We start from the raw sequence: 19,674 nt of genomic DNA on the forward strand, positions 1-19,674 counted from the left end.
GAAATGCAGTGGTTTCATAATGAGCCTGTTTCCCTTTGCTAAGAATACCTCCATTCTTGGTTATTTTAAGCAGAAACGTTTTACCCACTGAGCCCTCTCTCCCGCCCCAGTAAAACTAATGTTTTTGAAAATCTGTGCATGGCCTTGCAGTAAGGAATACCCAAATAAGTTGATCTCTGGAGAGGAAAAACAAATCAGGAGAGCCATGCTCATTTCACCATATATCCCCAAAGGGGCAGCAAGCTAAAGAAAGAAAGAAAGAAAAGACTTCCTGACAAAGCTTTCCAAAAGGCCACAGGGTCCGTGTAAAAGAACAGTGACTAGACAGCTGCATCTTGGAGAATGACATTTGGCCAGCACTTTAATCTGTCATGAGAAGTGTTTCCTTAGCTGAGCCAGTGTGATGGGTCAGGAATTAAGACACAGGTCCAGATTAAAGCCCTGGCTTAGCCTTCCTGAGATTCATGTCTATAAATCAAAGTCTGGTGTGTTTTCTCTAAAAGCTCCAAGGTAAGCCTTGCAGTAGACTTGAATACGTAAGTACGGGGCTGGATGGTATCTTTCAGTGATCTGGGTTCCCTAAGGACAGTATAGCAAAAGCCTACTACTGTAGGTGATAAAGAAAAAGAATAAAATCGTGGACTGCACGTAGGTTTGTGTGATTTCTGCTCTCCCTTTTCCAGGTCCTCATAGAAACAGCTAAGAAGCTTGGACTTCGATGCCATTCAAAGGGGACAATAGTCACAATTGAGGGGCCTCGTTTCAGCTCCCGGGCTGAAAGCTTTATATTCCGTACTTGGGGTGCAGACGTTATCAATATGACCACTGTTCCAGAGGTGGTGCTCGCCAAGGAGGCTGGAATTTGTTATGCAAGCATTGCCATGGCAACCGATTACGACTGTTGGAAGGAGCATGAAGAAGCAGTAAGTGGGAGTCCCTTCTAATCACGGGTGATGTGGGCCTCCGAGTGTCGTGAGCCATTAAGAGAACGCATCGTTGGTTCAGTTTGGATTTGTCTCGGGAAAGACCTTTGTATAGCATATTTTAAAGTGTTCATTAGGCTTTATTAGATATTTTCTGCAGCTCCTATTGGAATGTAAGATCTTCCACAGAGGGTGGGAAGGTACTGAGAATCAGCACTGAAGTACATTGTAGGCAGGTGGCTGTATTGAGAATCGTTAGGACTTGGGCCTTACCTTAAAGATAAAGATGTACCCTGTGTTATTGCCTATCGTTTGTATTTTCACAAAGAAGGAAATTCTAATATGAAAATTCTGAGTTCCTGTTCTGCTCATACTGTGGCTGAATGCTGTGCTCAGCCTCAGAAGGTGCCAGCAAATATCCATGTTCTTAAGCTGCCAACATTATGTTTGAGGAAGATGGAGGCTGTCTTGGTTAGTATTCTATTGCTGTGAAGAGACACCTTGACCCAGCAGTTTGGTCCGTTATCGTCATGGCAGAAGCATGCAGATATGATGCTGATGAAAGTTCTGTATCTCGAACTCCAGGCAGCAGGAAGAGAGAGCCACTGCACCCAACCTGGGGCTTCTAAAACCCCAAAGCCCACACTCAGTGACACACTTTCTACAACAAAGCCACACGCCCTAATCCTTCTCAAGTGCTAGTCCCTGATGACCAAGATTCAAACATGTGAGCCTATGGAGGCCATTTCTATTCAAACCACCACAGAGGCTAAGCAAATCGGTACAAAAAAGCAAAGGCTTATAAAGAAATAGTGCTGAGTTTTATGAATATTTGTCCTGTTGCCTGAAGCAAACATTTAAAGTCTGTGGGTATGACGTGGAAGTGTGATGAGAAAGATGGCAGGATTGAGAGACGCACAGAGGAGGGGGAAGTCAGAACGAGTGTGACAGGGCCATGCACCATGGTAAGAATTCTAGACAGGTCAATGAGGGTGCTAGACAAGAACGCCCAAGGCAGTATTTTCGTTACATAAAACTTGAACTCCATAAAGAGGCCTCAGGTTCCACAGTTGCCAACCACAGCCACACATGGCTCTATCCACTCCTCGCTCCCCGCCCTCTTTGGGGGCCTTCTTAAAAGCAGAAGCAACTATACCACAAATTGTGTGAATAAATGATATTTCTTATTCAGTCTCTATACTATTGACATTTCTCTTGTGATCACATAATTTCTCTTCTGATCACTTAATTTTTTAGCAGTTTGAACTTTTCTAAACCCATGCTCTGTATTAGTGATAGGCCTTTTAAATCTCTCTCCTTTATTTATTTCTTCTTTCCACAGTACTGGGAATTGAGCCTAGGGCCTTGCGTATGCTAAAGTACTCTGGTAGCCACATTCTTAATCTATGTTTTTATTCTGGGTCAGGGTTTCACTAAGTCTCCTGTCTTGGTTTGAGCTTCCCGTAGCCCTCCCTGCCTCTGCCTCTGAAGGACCCAGGATTACAGGCTCAGGCCACCAGGCCCTGCTGAGTCTCTGTTATTTCGAGCTCCTTCCTCTTGTAAAAAAGTCCTAGATCATTTTCCTGTTCCTTGTCTCATTTTAAAAAGGAGAGGGGATGAAAAAGCATGAAAGGGTTTTGAGAAAACCGTGAGGGTAGCCGAGTACATTCATCTGCAGGGCTTGACTCTTCGAGGGCCACTATCTCGGAGAGCCCCTGTTTCACCAGTTATACATAATGCAGTGTCGCCCGGTCCTGTTGTCTGTCTGCCAGCGTGTACACGGTGGGCAGCAAAGTGAACCCCGGGTCTTTGGTTTTAGTGACAGCATCACTGTGTGTTTACAGGAGTGTTTGGAGGCTCACTATATCTGGCTTGGCAGCTTTGTGAGCTACTCCCACCTCCATGATCCAGAGAAGCTGCTTTCAATTAATGGGAAACATCAGCTCCCGTCACTTCCTGGCAGCAGATTGCTTCCTGTCGGAAATTTTCTGCTCAAGCTAGACGCCTCCTCTGCAGAAGGAGGGTGGTAGCTGTTAGGCCATTGAGGGCTGGAAAGCAGAGGTCAAAGTTCTGTCAGTGGGAAGATGTAAAGACAAGGCATGTTAAATGTCACGGGAGAGACACATAAGCATGGCATCCACTCAGCCTTTCGTGTCATTGTGCTTTAAACAAATGTACAGCCTGACATGACAAGGTTCTGGAGTGGCTTAAATTCACCTCAGTTTCCTTGAGACACTCAGCAAGTTATTTAATTTAGTTGTTTTCTCTGAAATGAAACCAGGGACAGGACATAGAGCAAAAGAATGACCCTGCTTTTTTTTTTTTTTTCTGTCACTGTAACCAAAACATCTGACAGAACAGCTTATGGGCAGGCCACCATATCAGCTCCTATGCCACAGCCCAGGAAGGAAAGAGAGCTAGAGTGAACGAGGATGGGGCAGTAGCTTCCTAAGGCAATTGCCTCAGTTCCCTGCAACAACCCATCAGGCCCAACCTCCTAGCACTGGTTCTCCACCTCTGGGTCATGACCCCTTTGGGGGTTCAAGTGACCGTTTCACAGGAATCACCTAATACCATTGGAAAACACAGGTGATTACAGGTCATAGCAGTAGCAAAATTACAGTTTGTATGCAGTAGCAACAAAGATAATCTTGTGGTTTGGGTGGCCATGACATGAAAACTGCACTAAAGGGTTGCAACATTAGGAAGGCTGAGAACTGCTGTCCTAAAGGCTCCAAAGGCTGAAGGACAAGCATCCAAAACAGGAGCCTCTGATAGACATTGCAGATCCAACCCATGAAAGAGACGTGAGAACTGTTCATGTTGTTTAGGAGCAGGACTGAGGGAATGGTCAGACAACCTTCAGAAGCTCATCTCCGCTAGCTACTTTTGTCAGCTACAATCTGCCTCACTTTTAATTTTTTTATTACAATTTATTCACTTTGTATCTCAGCTGTAGCCCCCTCCCTTGTCCTCCCTTCCCCAATCCTGCCCTCCCTCCCTCTTCTCCCATGCCCCTCCCCTAATTCCCTGATAGGGGAGGTTCTCCTCCCCTTCCCTCTGACCCTAGTCTATCAGGTTTCATCAGGAGTGGCTGCATTGTCTTCCTCTGTGGCCTGGTAAGGCTGCTCCCCCCTCAGGGGGAGGTGATCAAAGAGCCAGCCACTGAGTTCATGTCAGAGACAGTCCCTGTTCCCCTTACTAGGGAACCCACTTGGACACTGAGCTGCCATGGGCTACTTCTGTGCTGGGTTTCTAGATTATTTACAACTTGCCTCTTTAAGATTCCACAATCTCCCAGAATATCACTGCTCAGTGAGAAAGAAGTACTCAAAACATTAGCCTGTGGAAGGCTGGCACGAGTCAGAGCACAAGCGGTTAGGAGCATGCTGACTCACAGGAGTGTTATCACCAGTAACTCTATGGAGTGGGTGTGCAAAGAAACTAGGCTTGAAGGTTTGGCCTTGCCCTTGAAGTGAGGGTTAGGTTGTTGCTGTGAGTCACAGGGTCAATAGGAAGGGCATTTTGAGTGGAACCCAACAACAGAAACAGAGAAAGTTCAGAGTCACAAGGAAAGTATATGGAAATGAGTAAAAAGGAATAAATAAGGTGAGTCCCTGGCTGCCAGACGCCCCTGCATTTAATGACTCAGCGTAACTTTGCGTATGTGCCACACTGTGGCAGAGCTTCTGCTGCTGTGGCCCTCCTGCCTTCTCACCACGTCTTCATGTTTGTGGAAGCAATCCGTCAGAGGACGCAAAGATGTGATCATCTTGTTCTTGGATCTTAACTGTCTTCTAATCAGGGTAAAGCTTGGCAAGGATTCTGGGCTTGATTGGCTTCCTCGAAGGAACCAGTTCATTCATGAACCAAGGTCGATAATAACATGCGTACCTATGAACCCAGCCATCCTCTTCCATCATCATACCAGTTTATACCCAGTCATGTTTCATAACTTTAATCCAGAAACATCACAGAAAGTAGTTAAGTAATTAGAATACAATTACGTAGTAATTACTTAATACACTCAAGCAAAATTCTAGTTCCTAGTTAAGTATCTTAAGTGACATGCACATCCTAACAGACAAGTGCAGGCACATCTCTCACACACACACACATACCACCACTACCACCGCCAGTTTCTGGAGATATAATTTAGGGCCCTTTTTATCCTGGGTGAGCATTCTACCACTGAGCTACATCCCCGTCCTAGAAGTGGTTTTTGTAAAGAAACTGAGATGCCAAGCATAGTTGGCACACACCTGAATAGCAGCATTTTGGGGGGAAACAGAAACGGGAATCATGTGTTTGAAACCAGCTTTTGCTACAGAGTGAGGCTCTTCCCCCCCCCCGAAAAAAAATGGGGAACAAGGAAAAGGAAGGAAGGAACCAAGGCCCTAGTCCTATTGAGTCTCCCACACTCAAGGCTCCAATAGCTTCATCTTACACGTGTGTCTCTGTCTTAGGTATTGGATGCTGGATCTAGATAGAGAAGGAAAATTAAGTGTCATGATGTTTTGTGACTGGAAACGTAGAATGAGTTGAAGTTTTTGTTCTGGGGTAGTGTGTCCTGGTTTGTGCATTCCTTCCGGATCTTGGGTGTAATTTGTGGGGTTAACCACCAGTCCATTTACTAGGATTCAAAAATGATCAGACTTTGACCATTTTTGTTTTTCTTCAGAAATGCTCTTAGAATACTTAGCTTTTGTTTAGTTATCTAGTATGATACAATTTAGGCTAAAATTCACTTTTCTGTGGACCAGGAAGACAGCTGCTGCTGCTACTACTACTTGACATCTATAATATTTCCTCAGGCTTTTCAGAAATAACATTGGGCTGCCCTATGGTAAAGAACAGTGTTTGGGCTCAGGGGATTAAATTTGGGATAAACAGACTTCACAGCACAGGTTTGTTTTACTCTACTCAGACAGTGGTAAGAAAACCCCATTAAAAGTAGCTTCTAGACCAAAAAGAAATCTAAGATCAAGAGTGACCGACTGTTATGTCTGGTGAGAACCCATTTCACAGTCATATTCTCACTGAACCTCACATGACTCATAGTTCGTGTGTTAGTTACTTTTAAATGGCTGCGATAAGAGCCATAACCAGGATATCTTACAGAAGTAGGAGTATACTGGAGGCTCACCAGTTCAGAGAGTGAGTCCCTGTCTGCCCATCATGGCAGGAAGGGTGGGAGCAAGCAACGGGCATGGCCCTGGACCAGTAGTTGACATCGTAATCCACAGGAGCGAGACAGAGAGAGCTACAGGGAATGGTGTGGGCTTTTGAAACTCAGTACCTGCCCCAGTGACGAGATCAGATCTCCTAATCCTTCCCAAACAGTTCCACCAACTGGGGACCAAACATCCAAATAGATGAACCTGTGGGGCCATTCTCATTCAGACCACCGTGGTCAGGAGCTCACTGTAATCCCAGACAACCGTTCCTAAGAGTCTGAGCTTATCAACTGATGTCCCCTCTCCCCAACACCCTCACAAAGACAACTAAAATTTCTTCAGATGAATTTGGAAGGCACACAGACATTTCACACAATAGCAAAACAGGGACTCGGGTAATTGTTCTGTGAAAATTGGTTAATGCTAGTAAAAGTCTGTGTTCTTCTTTGTCTAGGTGTCAGTGGATGGGGTTTTGAAGACCATGAAAGAAAATGCCAATAAAGCCAAAAGTTTACTCCTTACTACCATACCTCAAATAGGGTCAATGGAATGGTCAGAAACTCTCCATAACCTAAAGGCAAGTGTCCTTACTTACATCTGTGGGCAGACACTTCTGTGGCCTTTAACCATATTTTCCCTCTCAGCTTGGTCCAGCTCATGTATTTTATGCAAGTCAGCATTTTGTTTAACAAGCATTTATACACTTGCTACTATTCCCTCTACTTGCAATTGATAATGCTAGAACCTGAGGCAGGAGATTTGGTATCTAGTGCCCCGGGTTCTTTACATTGTCCTGGAGTTGTCTTCATTCAGAAGGCTGATGAGTTTCCTCTGTATATGGCTTTCCATGTATTCAGCCATTTTCTCATTGTTACATTCATTCAAAGTGTAGACAGGCCTCTTCAACCTATTCTTCTAATATATCAATGACAAAATGGAGGGAAGTGTCTGCTTCAGGCCAATATTATATGAAATTAAGACAATTTTTGATGATAAGCAGATAACAAGTTGCAGATTGGTAAATTCTCAACTCTGGTATTTGTCCTAAGGATATAATTTATACTGGCTGGGCAGTTTAGAGAGTGCCATTTTTATTTGAACATTTTGTGACTTGATTAACTAGAGTTAATAAGGAGACTCACTCATTTCCCTTCAGCTTTCTCTTGTATCTAAAGAGGAAGTGCCTCCAGGTGGCCTAGAGCTTATCTGTACTCCCGGATCAGTCACTGCAAGAGGATGAGACAGGTCTACAGAAGCTGCCATAATTTTCCTCCCATGAAGTATTCTGTCACAGCTAAGATACAAAAAGACCTGGTGATTGTTCTAATTCTGGGAGGGGTAGTGAGAGACACGAGATGGCAATCTACCAATTATAAAATGGTGGTTTGAACTAAACGGGCAGTTTCGAACAGATGCACTCAGATGTTGGTTTGCTGGAACTGTGACTCACTGTGGTCTCTTCCGAGTCAGCGTTGGACTTATGACATGATCCAGTTGTGAACTTTTTCATCTCCCACTAACCTTATGCTCACTGTAGTTTTTATACTCAAAGTCAGTTCCTTAAAAAGAAATGCTGGGACATGCTTAGATGATACAAATCCGTGATCTTTTTGAAGCTGATGTTAGGTCTTGTAAATACTCATTTTTAAAGTGGTTTATTAAGAGTACTATTCATTAAGTTGCAAATGAAGTAAAAGGTTGAAGAAATGAAGAATTACCGTTTAGACAGAATTGAGTGCTGTGGCCTCCACTTTGGAATAGCAAGGAACACAGTACTAATAATTTTTGCTCTGAATCGTACTTTCAGTCATCAAAGCACTGAAATGTGTGCCATTCATTCACTCACTAGTTCATTCCAGAAACAGCAAACTGCCTGCTGTGTGTCAAGCTCCAGATTAAAACAGTACCTAGCTGCAGAGTGTGGCAGCGCACGCCTTTAATGCCAGCCCTTGGGAAGCGGAGGCAGGCAGATCTCTGTGAGTTCAGGGTCCGCCTGGCCTACGTAGTGAATTTTAAGTCAGCAGAGGGAGTATCTGAAGAGATTTGCTAAATATGCATCCCAGAAATCCTTACTATAATCCCCAAAGTCTCAAGGCTTGGCTTGTTGCTCTTTAAGAAGTGTTGGGGGGAGTTAGCATGCTCTCTGCTGCCTGAAGCGCCTGTCACCTCTGCGTACTTTCTTCCTTTCAGAACATGGCCCAGTTTTCTGTTTTGCCACCAAGACATTAAAGCAACATGGCTGCTATAAGAAGACTTTCTACTTCTAATCCATGGGGGATTTTGCTTAAAAATGGGGAAGATATGCAGCCTTCATGCCTTTGCCTGGAAAGAAGAGCATGTGTTAAGAAAGAGAGTATACTGTTAGAGATTCCACCAAGTACCGCCACCTCCAGGACCCAGAAGAAAAGCTAACGGCCAGCAGAAATGTAAGGGGCAAAGCCCAAGACCGAATCAGCCTCATTTCTCCCGATTAATCGACAGCAGCGAAGACTGTTGAGAACACCCACTGTCCTACACAGCTAACGAATAAGCATGAGCTTGAAATGCGACTGTCTGGAAATCGGCGCCATCTTTCTGGAGGGCAGTTTGGTACAGTGTATCTGAGGCTTACAAATAAATATTCAATGCACTTTGGTACTCTAGGAATTTCTCTTTAAGAAATTATGGGAGAGTCATTCAAAGAATCATGTGTAAAGAAGGACATTACTTGTCATAGCAAATCTGAATGTCAAAAGAAAAAAAGTTACTTGTACCATGTTTCCGTTATTCTTAGGCTATGGAACAATCAAGTAAGTATAAATCATGTTTGTTTGTTTGTTTGTTTAAGTAAGTATAATCAAATAAAGTTGTAAAAATTAAACTGGACTTAGAGAACTTTGGAACTCTTATTGGTGAAACAAAGATGGCAATATAAATGTGCTGTGTATGTAATTCAAGATATGTAAGCCAGGTAACCCCTCTCCTCCCAAAAAAATAAATAAAGTACTTTGAGGAATTTACATCTTTGCTTAGGGGCGATCTTGGCTCATCACACAGTAACAAAGAAGGCAAGTGTTTAATGCTAAGGTGTGTAAAACTCGAACTACTTCCAGGATTAAGATAGTGTGACTCATTATAGTATATCAGATTTTTTTTTAATTACCATTTGTTTCTACTCCTTTTAAAGAGTTGGCAAATTATCAGTGGGCAATGTTTTATTTTGTTTAAGAAAAAAAGAAACCAGAAGCCTAACTTTTTTGTTAATTCTCCAGGATGCTTTTTGTTATCTGTCACCAGGAACTCATAGTGTCTTCCTCAAATTACTGCTGTTACAGGTGCCCTGTGGCTCTTGTAAAGAGTCTGTAAAGTGAATGTGCTTGTGTTTGTGCAACTGACTGCAATAAAATAAACTGTTGATTGTAAGCAATAAATGAAACAGTTGCTCCAGCATTAATGTTGAGCATCAGGATAAGTGCAATTGTAACGTCTGGCTGTGTTGCGATGCTTCCATCTCTGGTTATTAGCCGTCCCTGGAGACTCCCTGAGTTCTGACCAGGGCTCTTGATTGTTTTTTCTTAGTGTGTTATTTGCTAGAAAACAGTGGGTTTTCTGTCAGTTTCATACACATATCATGTACGTCAACATTCACCCCACATTCTATTTTCTTGTGCTCCCAGTCATCTCCCTTCTCCCAAATGATGCCCCTGATATTTTAATCCACATTCTGGATATGAGAGAAATGTGATTGCCTTTGAGTATGGCTTAATGTGATGCCGTCCAATTCTGTCTACTTTCCTCCAGTAGACACAATTCCACTCTCTTCTGACTAAATAAAATCCCATTGTCTGTCATTACTACATCCCTTATCTATTCATTTGTTGATAAACATGTTGGCTGATTCTAAAATGTGGCTGTTCTGGATAACGTGTTTCAATAAACATGTATTTGCTGACTTCTCAAATGACCAGATTATGCTTCTGCTTTTGGGTTGGTCTTGGCTATTGCTGTTAGTATAGAAACTTCACGTTGAGAACCACTAGTTAAACCGTTTCTGTCTGGTTGTTCTTTAGACCTATTCCAGAGCTCAGACCTAGTCAGGGATATCACTTGGACCATAAACCTTCTTGTTGGATCTTTGTGAATTTCACATCATGCACCCCAATCCCACTTTTCTTCCCAGTCCTTCATACACACCCTCCACCCTTGCAACCTAGCCCTCAACAGAGGGAAAAAAAATCTCCTGGAAGCTGTGGTGTGTAACGTGTCCCACAGTACACCCTTTTGTCCATATTTCTTTGTGTGCAAATGTTTATTACAATGAGTCATTGGTCTGGTCTGAGGCCTCTGGCTTCTGTTATACTATCAATACTGGAACCTCACTGGGACTCTTCAGATATCTTTTTGCTGCCATGTGTCAAGGTGATCCTGTAGTTTTGGATCTGTAGGACAGGGCTCTTCAAGCACTCCAGCAGTTCATAGATGGGGTTGATATTGGGATGGGCCAACTCAGAGCCCTAGAATAGGGCCTGAGAGGCATCTGAGCTGGTCAGCTCTCCCACACCCACAGCTCTCCTACCCTGCCCCAGCTGGCTCATCCAATGCCACATCCAACAAGAGGCAGAGCCAGCTCTCCCACTCCGTGCACTCAAAGCTAGCTGGTCAATACCGATGGCATCAGGACCAGCTCTACTGTGCTACACAGGCCAGATGCAGGGCCCGCTCGCCTGCTCTTTTACACTTGGGGCCTGCTCGCTCACAGCCCCTGCAACCAGGGCCAACTCTACACTGCTTCCCAGGCAAGGTACAGTGTTGGCATAGTGTTGTTATTGTGCAGTGTGTAAATTATCCTTACGTTATTCAAATGCTGATTTCTCTGACTGGTTGCAATCTGCATATGGCAATGTAATGCTTAGACTAAGAATTTCCTGTCTCAAGTTTGTGTAAACATGGCTCCCAATTTATTATCCAATTTGTCAATAAAAGCTGAACAGCCAGTGATTGAACGGAGGAGAGAAGAGAGAATAGGGCTGGATTTCCAATTCCAGTGAAGGGAGAAGAGAGGTTTCAGCCATAAGGAGAGATCATGATAAAACAGCTGGAGCAGAGAAAGCCATAAAAATTATCTTGGGGACTTGGGCTGGAGGTAGCCAGATTAGCTTAGAGGATTAAAATTGATTGATACCGCTCAGTTGTGTCATAAACCTTATTGAATAAGACTGTATGTAGTTTCTGCCTCGATTATTTGGGAGCTAGCCGAGTTCGAAAAAAACAACCTGCCATTTTAAATTTCTTATAACAATACAGGGTCATTGTCCTGAGTGCTGCAGCTGTTGAGGGTCAGGGCCAGTTTTCCCACCCTTGTGACCCCAGGGCCTGCTGTAGATGGCGTCTCACCGTTTTCCATGGCACTGCACGGCCAGCAAGAGGCAGGGCCCACTCTCACCCTCAGAGCCGGCTCATCCAAGGCCAGCTCTATTCTGCTACCCAGGCAAGGTACACGGCCTGCTCTCCTGAGTGCTGCAGTGGGTGAGGGCTGGGGCCGGATCTTCCACTCTAATGACCATTGGAGCCAGTTTTCCTGCCTTAGCTGGCAAGGAGCGAGGATGGGGGGCATCTCTTCCTCACCCATGTCACTACAGGGCAGACAAGTTGCAGGGCCAGCTCTCACAATGTCATGCCCTTGGGCTGGCTGGCTCCTGCACACATACACAGACAAACATCCCACTACCAGTCAGCTCTACTGTGCTGACACAGGAGATGCAAGGCCCTCTGGCAGCCCAGACCAGGGACGGCCACCTGGCCTTTTGTGGTAACAGACCACGGCTGCTACAGAGCCAAGGACATTGTCCCCAGTGGCCGCTCAGGCCAGGACCCAGGTGGCATCACTGGCTACTCACATCAGGCTGTTGCTCACTACTGTCCGTCTCCAGTTCTTCTCTCGTCATTGTGGCCATATCCTTCTGTTTCTCTTTCATTTCCGTTTCTTCACCACCTACTTGCTCCTCACAGGGGCAGCCAGACCTCTCAGGAGAGGTCTCTGGAGTGCTATGCCCCACCCTAAATGGGTCCTCTTGGGCGTGACCTGGGCACCGGACTGGTGGTCATCTCAGGCTAGCTCCGTCTGGGCCCTATGGCACCAGAATGGTGGACATGCTCCTTGGTCAGGCTGCACATGTGGCCCCATGTGAGTGTCATCTGTCTGGGACTCACTGTGGCCTGAGGCCTGTGGTCCCAGCGGGCCTTCCCAGTTTGTGAGATCGTCGAGGGCAACGGACTGGCGCTCGTTGCAGGCTAATTCTCTGTCCAGGGGCCAGACTGGTTGTTGACTCAGGCTCCGGAATGTTAGGCTACTCATCATTCAGATGCACACAGAGAAGTAGATACAGCCTGGCTCACTGCCATCTGCTCACATGTAACACACCTACGATACCTCTAGGGACAAGGCGATTGTACTTTTGTTTCAACTATTTCTCACTCCTTATTAAGTTATTTCAGTGCACAAATGTGCTTCATTTCTTCCTTTCAGTCAGTGTATATGTGGTGCTGTGGATCAAACCCCAAACCTAATGTGTCCCAGACTCATACTGTACCGTGGAGCTATACTTCTTAGCATCCATTAATTTTTTGTTTGTTTGTTTGATTTCTTCGTGTCACTTTGGAATAAGATCTTGCCTTATTTTGTTTTGTTTGGCTTTAATGTGTATAAAATAACTTTGTTGCTGTGACAAAAATACCTTGACAAAGGCAGCTTACGACATATGGGTTTAGTTTGCTTCACAGGCCAGTGCTTGAGGTAGCAGTTCAGATTGCATCGACAGAGAAGAAGTGGAGACTGATGAATGCTTGTAGCCAGCTCACTTTGTTATTTTTGGACAGCCCAGGACCCCAGCATAGGGAATAGTGCCACCTACTCTGGTCTAACCCACTTTAGTGAAAGTTAATATAATCTTTAATAGGCATGCCCAGAGTTCATCCCCTGGGTGACTCCAGATCTCATATAGAGTTGACAACTGGCATTAAGCATCACATTCTTTATTCTCTAGCTCAGTTGAATTCAGATTTTTTGACACCATTCCTACCTCTGATAACACCTTCTTCGCCTTTATCAAATCCACTCACTGACCTCTGTATGTCCCAAACACTTTGTTCTGTTGTCACACTGTTCTAATTGCCCGTTTCATTGTCCACTGGTGTGTGGTTGTATTCACTTTAGAACCCCCAGATTCTTGACACAGTGACTACCACAGAAGAGGTATTGTTTGTACTTCTTAAAGAAGTGTGCAAGTCTATGAAGTGTGCAAGACTCTTCACATTTCAGCCATCTTTCCACTTCCAGCTGGAATCACTGGTTCCACAGACCCTCATTTAAGTGAGCCCAGAGCATAGTCAATCCTGTGTATTTTCAGACCACCTAGATAGAGTCTTTCTTACCCAATAACTATTTGTCATAATATGCAACAGAAAGCTATGTACATATTCTGTCTCCCCACTAGATAATAAAAACTGGAGAAACAGAAATTCTGAGATGTGTTAGGAATTCAATAAAAGCCCAATGACATATTTAATGCATTGCCTGATATGAGTGTTGTACCTAATGTTCCTTCAATAAATGAATGAAACATTTTCTTCCTTTTTAAACTATGACGTTTAAAACTATCTGTTCTTAATCCTTAATGATTGTAATTGAAAATCATTATTTAAAGAAAAAAAATTTCATGGAGACCTTATTTGCCTTGTTAAATCCTCATAGTTAATCATCAGAATATCATTTTGTGTATACATATACACACACATGCATATATACATATACTTTACATTGGTTTAGTGTGCGTGAAAGCGTGCACATGCTACTGCAAGTGCGCGGAGGTCTGAGAACAGCTGTCTGAGTCAGTTCTGTCCTACCATGTGGGTTCAGGTGGTCAGGGATGGCAGCGAGAGCTGTTAACCACTGAATCATCCTGTTGGCCCCTTCCTGTCCTGTTTCTTTGTCTTCCAGCTCTTACATTTCCCTGCCCCCTCTTCCACAATGATCTCTGAGCCGTAGAAATATTGATGTGTAATATAAGTGTTCTGTTTAGAACCAAGCACTCGGCTGTCAGTTATTTTGAGCACTTTCAGCCTGACTCCAGTGGATAATTCCAAGTTCATGGTCACACAAATGATCCTGTGTAGACTCAGTGCCTGTCAAAGCAAAAAGGAGACCACGGTGTTCGAAATGGAATTACAGGAATGGAGCTAAAGGTCGTGACAGGCAGATTGGAGGAGGATGAGAGGGAGATTGGAGAGATTGGGGAGGAGAGATTAGAGTAATCAGAATATATGTGTATGAAATTGCCAACAGATCCAATGAAAGTTATAAAACTTTTTAAAGATAAGGATGCCTTGGTATGGCAGAAACCAACCGTTCACATGTTCCAATAAGAAAATAAATCTGTTCCTTAACCAAGGAGTGCTGGTAGTTTAGTGTTGCTAGAGTCCTATTACTAATTTTTTAATTTGTATCTTTTCACCTTACCCAAACTAAAGGTTAATAAGGATACACTTTTGTTCATAAAGTACCCAGGATAGAATGAACTAGAGCTTCTGGTTATTGGATTTTGAGTTGATCAAAGGAGAAGAATAATAAGTACTCTGCTATCTTGACAGCTCCTCACTGCTTTTTGCTATTCACGGTGTCATAATTTGGGAAACTAGGTTCTGTGAAGTGAAGGCCACTTTAGACATCACTCTCAGCAGTGTGGCATATGACTTGGTCTTAAAAACAATGTTCAAGGCCAGCCTGGTCTACAAAGAGTCCAAGGCTACACAGAGAAAACTTGTCGGGGGGGAGGGGAACAGAGTGAAGAACAACAGTTACAATTTGAATATGGGTCCTCCCAAAGTTCACATATAGAAAACTAACTCTTTGTGCAATAGTATTGAGGAAAGGGGAGATATTAGATCATGAAGGACCTTAGACACCCCAAAGGACCTTATATGCTCCTTCAACCATGTTAGGACACAGCTAAAAACACAAAAGCAAAACAAAACCTTAATTTTATGAATCAGAAATAGCCCTGGTCTTGGATTTCAGTCACCAGAACTATGAGCAATACGTTTTTGTTTATGTTTTTGCCATATAAGGCTGTTGATGAACTCAACAGCCAACAAAAGAGTCGAACATCAGTCGACAATTGAAACTGAACAGCCATGGAAACAGAACTGCAGTTATATTTTCGCATTTCATAGGCTTCAACGAGGAACTGAAAAAGAGGCTGAGTGGTTTCTTAAGTATTTTGTTGCAGTGTTCATTTTTCCTCCCCCAGAATTAAGAAACAAAAAGAAAGATAAAATAAAACAAAACAAAAACTCAATTTAATTTCATCTGGAGAAATTTAAGAAAAAAAATGTATCAGTGTTTTCAAATTGGCCTAAGTTTTATGAATAATTCAGTCTGTAAGTCTTCACATAAGAATGTGAGATGTATTTGTTGGTTGTTCTCTTTGTAACCTCACACTCTGTAAAACTCAGGATTCCAAAGCTAAAGCAGTAATAGGAAAGTCAACTTCAGAGATTTATAAAAATTTAAAGAATTCTGTGGCAAATCCCAACTGTGCTGGTCAACTTGACATAAACCTGGACATTTGGGATGAGAAACCTCAATTGAGAAAATGCCTCCGTAGGACAGGCCTGTGGGAAGTGTGCAGGACATTGTGTTGATTGCTGATTGATGTGGGAAGGCCCAGTGTACAGTGGATGGTACCATCCCTGGGTGATTGTCTTAAGTTGGAGAAGCAAGCCAGTATGTGGCACTTTCCTTGGCTTCTGCTCCAGTTCCTGCCTTGGCTCTTCTCAGTGGTGGAGTTGTAATATGAAATAAATCTTTTCCTCCCCAAGCTGCTTTTGGTCATGGTGTTTTATCACAGAAATAGAAAAGCACCTGAGAAGGAAGGCACATACCGTGGAGAACACGTGAAAGTCAGGACAACTTTGAGATGGATTTTCCCTGTCTAGCATGTGGTTCCCAGGGCTTGAGCTCAGGTTGCCAGGCTGAGGCATCATGCCAGCTCTCATTGCCTGATTTCAAAAATTATAACTTCATAATCTATGTCTTGTGTAATCCCACCTCTCCCCACTTCCTATATTTAAGGAATTTTACATGCTGTATCTCATTTGCACATAGGATTGAATGCTACTTCTAAAGGACACATTTTAGTCACAGTAACACTAACATAGAAATGTGAATAAAGATTCCTTAGTCTCAGCAAATGGCAATTATTAAAAAATCCAATTGTCTTAGAAATGCTAACTTTGCACATTATTTTAAACCAGATCCAAAGATAGAGCACAGTTCTGTAATAGCAGTAGTCAAAAACCTGAAACAGGACTCCATTATCTTTCTATCTAGCCATCCATTATAAGACATAGATAATTAACATGAAGCCTGTAGGCTAGGCAAACCTGCTTGCCTTCTTTAAATAGAAAACCTTGTACCTGGTAATTTTAACTAACTAATAAGTTAACCAACACATTAACAATGGATCTAACTATCTGCTCTTTAGCTGCAAGGCTACCATTATCTTAGCTTAGCCATCAATGTAATCAGAGACCTGAGAAGGATAAGTATGTACCAATCCATGTACCAATCAAAATGACAGTGAATATGTAATAATGATATAAAAGTAACGTTCGGCTATTTTCTTTGATTGGTTGGCTTTTTACATACCCCAGGTGCCCAAACGTGGCACCAACACCCACTAGGCCCTCCCACCTTAATCATTAACCAAGAAAATGTCCCACACTACTTGCCTACAAGGCAATCTGATGGATTCATTTCTCAATTCAGGTTTCCTCTTCCCTAATGACCTTATCTTTCATCATGTTGACAAAATACTAGCCAGCATAAGAACAAAACAGTCCAGGAGTCATAGAGAAACATGAAGGAAACATGAAGGAAAGCAACAGAGGTAAGTCCAACTGTAGCAACAATCCAATGTCATGATGTCAATTCAGCAATCAAAATGTGGATGTTGTCAAGCTGCATGGAAAAGGAAAGATGAAAACTGAGTACAGCATTATTCTTATTGGAGAACTGGAAAAAAATCTGTTTTGAGTAAGGCAGCCTGAGGTTAGGAATGCCTACACTAGAGTGTCTTCTTTAAGAATGAGTAGAGACTAGAAGGATAGGTAAGTAAAATTTTAATAAAGTGGCATTGGAAAGATATACACTGGAGAGTGAGGGTGGGCACACCAGGAGGGCACCAAGAACTGAGTTCTTATCTCTTATTCCACAGGCGATCCCACTAGCCTGCTTTCAGGGTCCTAGCAACATCTTACATCATCACCTGCTGCTAGATGAGTTCAGGGATAAAAGGAACTGAACCCCCTCCCAGCTCCCTCTCCTCCTTTCCCTCTCTCCCTCCTTCCTCCTCTCCTCTCTCTCTCTCTCTCTCTCTCTCTCTCTCTCTCTCTCTCTCTGTTCTTCTCTGCCCTCATGACTCTGTCCCTGTCTGTCTGCCTGTCTACTTGTCCAATCATCTGTCTCTACCTCTCCTCCTGGAGGCCCTATCTTCTCTCCCCTTTTCCTCTCTCAAATAAACTTCCGCTTACCAGATGTGTTGTATGGCTTGTAATCCTCAGGGGGTACACCTTGACACAGGCCAGCCATGGTGCCCTCCCCCCCACTATACAACATTACTCATTGAGACTTTTATTGAGATGTACGTGACAACTGCATTTGGTCCAGGGTTATAGGAGCTTCAGACAAAAACCTCTTTTCTTGGGATAACTGAGGAAGAAATTAACTGCATTCTAGGACTGTAGGATTCAGCTTTGCAGTCAAATACAGGCTCCTCAGCATAGCTCTAACCTCAGGATGGATGCTTGAGCTAAAAGGGAGCTAGCTAGGATGTTGGGAGATGGTTCAGCAACTGAAGTACATTAGATGAGGATGAGAGTTGTTGGGATCCTCAGAAACCCATATATATGATGAAAGCTGGAAATGGTAGCCTTAATTCCAGCCAGGGAAGGCAGAAAAAAGGGTCCCCAGAGAAAGCTGGCTAGTAATTAGCTATGTCTGAGAGGTCTGGGTTTCACTGACAGACCCTGACTTACTTAATCAGGTGGATGTATCATTCAGGATGACTCTACTTCATGCCAGTCTTTGCATGCACATGCACATTCAGACACAGGTAAAAACACAGATATACACAAAAAGAAAGAAAAAAGGTGATAGCCACTACATTTACACCAGGAGTTAAACTTTTAGATATCAGGATTTTGGATCCAGAAGGAATAGCTAATTCTATCTGATGTCATTCACTGCCCTTGCTCTTGGTCCATCGTTAGCATGATAATCCCAAACTCTGAACTGCTCTGCTGTTTCGTAGTTGTTGTTGTTTTCCTAAGTGACAAGCAGTTTGAGGTTTGCTAGTTAAAAGTTTGTTTAGAAGTTGTAAGTAGATCCTTCAAGTATCTGCCACACATTCCAGTTTCCTACCCTCTTACTGTCTCAACGTTACGGTTTATGCCTACAATGTCCCTTCTATGCTAGTGTTCTGAGTTCTCACTCCCATGTGTAGAGCCTGAAGGCTATGGAGCCTGGCTGGTGGCAGTAACCCTTGGAATACCTACCCTTGCTTCTAGGCTGTACTGTTTTGTGGCCCAATATAAACTTGAGGCCTCAGATAGAGATTCTCTGTCCTGTCTACAACACCTAGATGGCCTTGTCCCATAAACCTGAACCTTTCTTCTCTTAGTTGTTTCTTTCAGGCATTTGGCCACAGCAATGAAAAATTAATACAGGCTATCTACAGAAAGCATGCTGTAGATGAAAAACACAAGTAGGTTTAAAGTGAGTGTATATAAAGATATACAATTCTATAGTATACAAACATCACCTGCAAGAAAACTAGAGTGGCTACACTGTCAGGGTGGGGAACATTGAAAAATAGAACTAGAAACAATTAGTAACATTTTATTATAATTTTTGTTTTATGTGCATGACTATTTTGCCTGCATGTATGTATGTGAACCATGGACATATCCATCGAAGAGGTTGTAGGATCCCCTGGAAATGGAGTTAGAGCTGTCAGTGAATCTCTGTTGTGCACTGGTAACCAAATCTGGGTGTTCTGCAAGAGCAACAAGTGCTCTGTACTGCTGAGCCATCTCTCTAGTCCCTGAGAAAAAGTTGTAGTGATAAAAGTTGTCAGACTAAGAGTAATAGATAACAACTATAAATATATGTCTACCCAATAATAAAGCATAAAATACCTGGTGAAAAATGATAGAAATTAAAGAAGAATTAAGTGAAACATGATAGTTGGAAATTTCAATATCCCATTGTCAAAAGTAAGTACAATGAACAATTAGCCAGAATATAAATAATGAAGTAAAAATACTTCGAAATTATAAACCAACGATGTATAATTGGTTTACTAGAGCATTATACGAAATAAGATTAAAATGTTCTCACCTACACAAAGGCCAAAGACTATATATCAAAGCTTAATAAATTTAAATTATGAAGGAAAGAAATAACTTAAGCATTAAAGGGATAGAAGCAGTATAAGGACATATGGGAGAATTCAAAATCATTAACAACAACAACAAAA

General features: G+C 42.9%; 1 protein-coding gene across 2 annotated transcripts in view; it reads left to right on the forward strand.

The window, feature by feature from the left end:
- Positions 1–10,040, forward strand: part of Mtap (methylthioadenosine phosphorylase) — a 75,372-nt gene extending 65,332 nt beyond the window's left edge. For both annotated transcript variants that reach the window (XM_060365836.1, XM_021647022.2), the window contains 3 exons: positions 684–923; positions 6,555–6,677; positions 8,291–10,040. In XM_060365836.1, coding sequence (XP_060221819.1) covers positions 684–923; positions 6,555–6,677; positions 8,291–8,329 — 402 coding nt within the window. In that variant the 3' untranslated portion in view covers positions 8,330–10,040. The remainder of the gene's footprint in view (positions 1–683; positions 924–6,554; positions 6,678–8,290) is intronic.
- Positions 10,041–19,674: the final 9,634 nt, after the last annotated feature.

Source organism: Meriones unguiculatus, chromosome 12 (genome assembly GCF_030254825.1).
Source record: "Meriones unguiculatus strain TT.TT164.6M chromosome 12, Bangor_MerUng_6.1, whole genome shotgun sequence".
Classification (NCBI taxonomy): Eukaryota; Metazoa; Chordata; class Mammalia; order Rodentia; family Muridae; genus Meriones; species Meriones unguiculatus.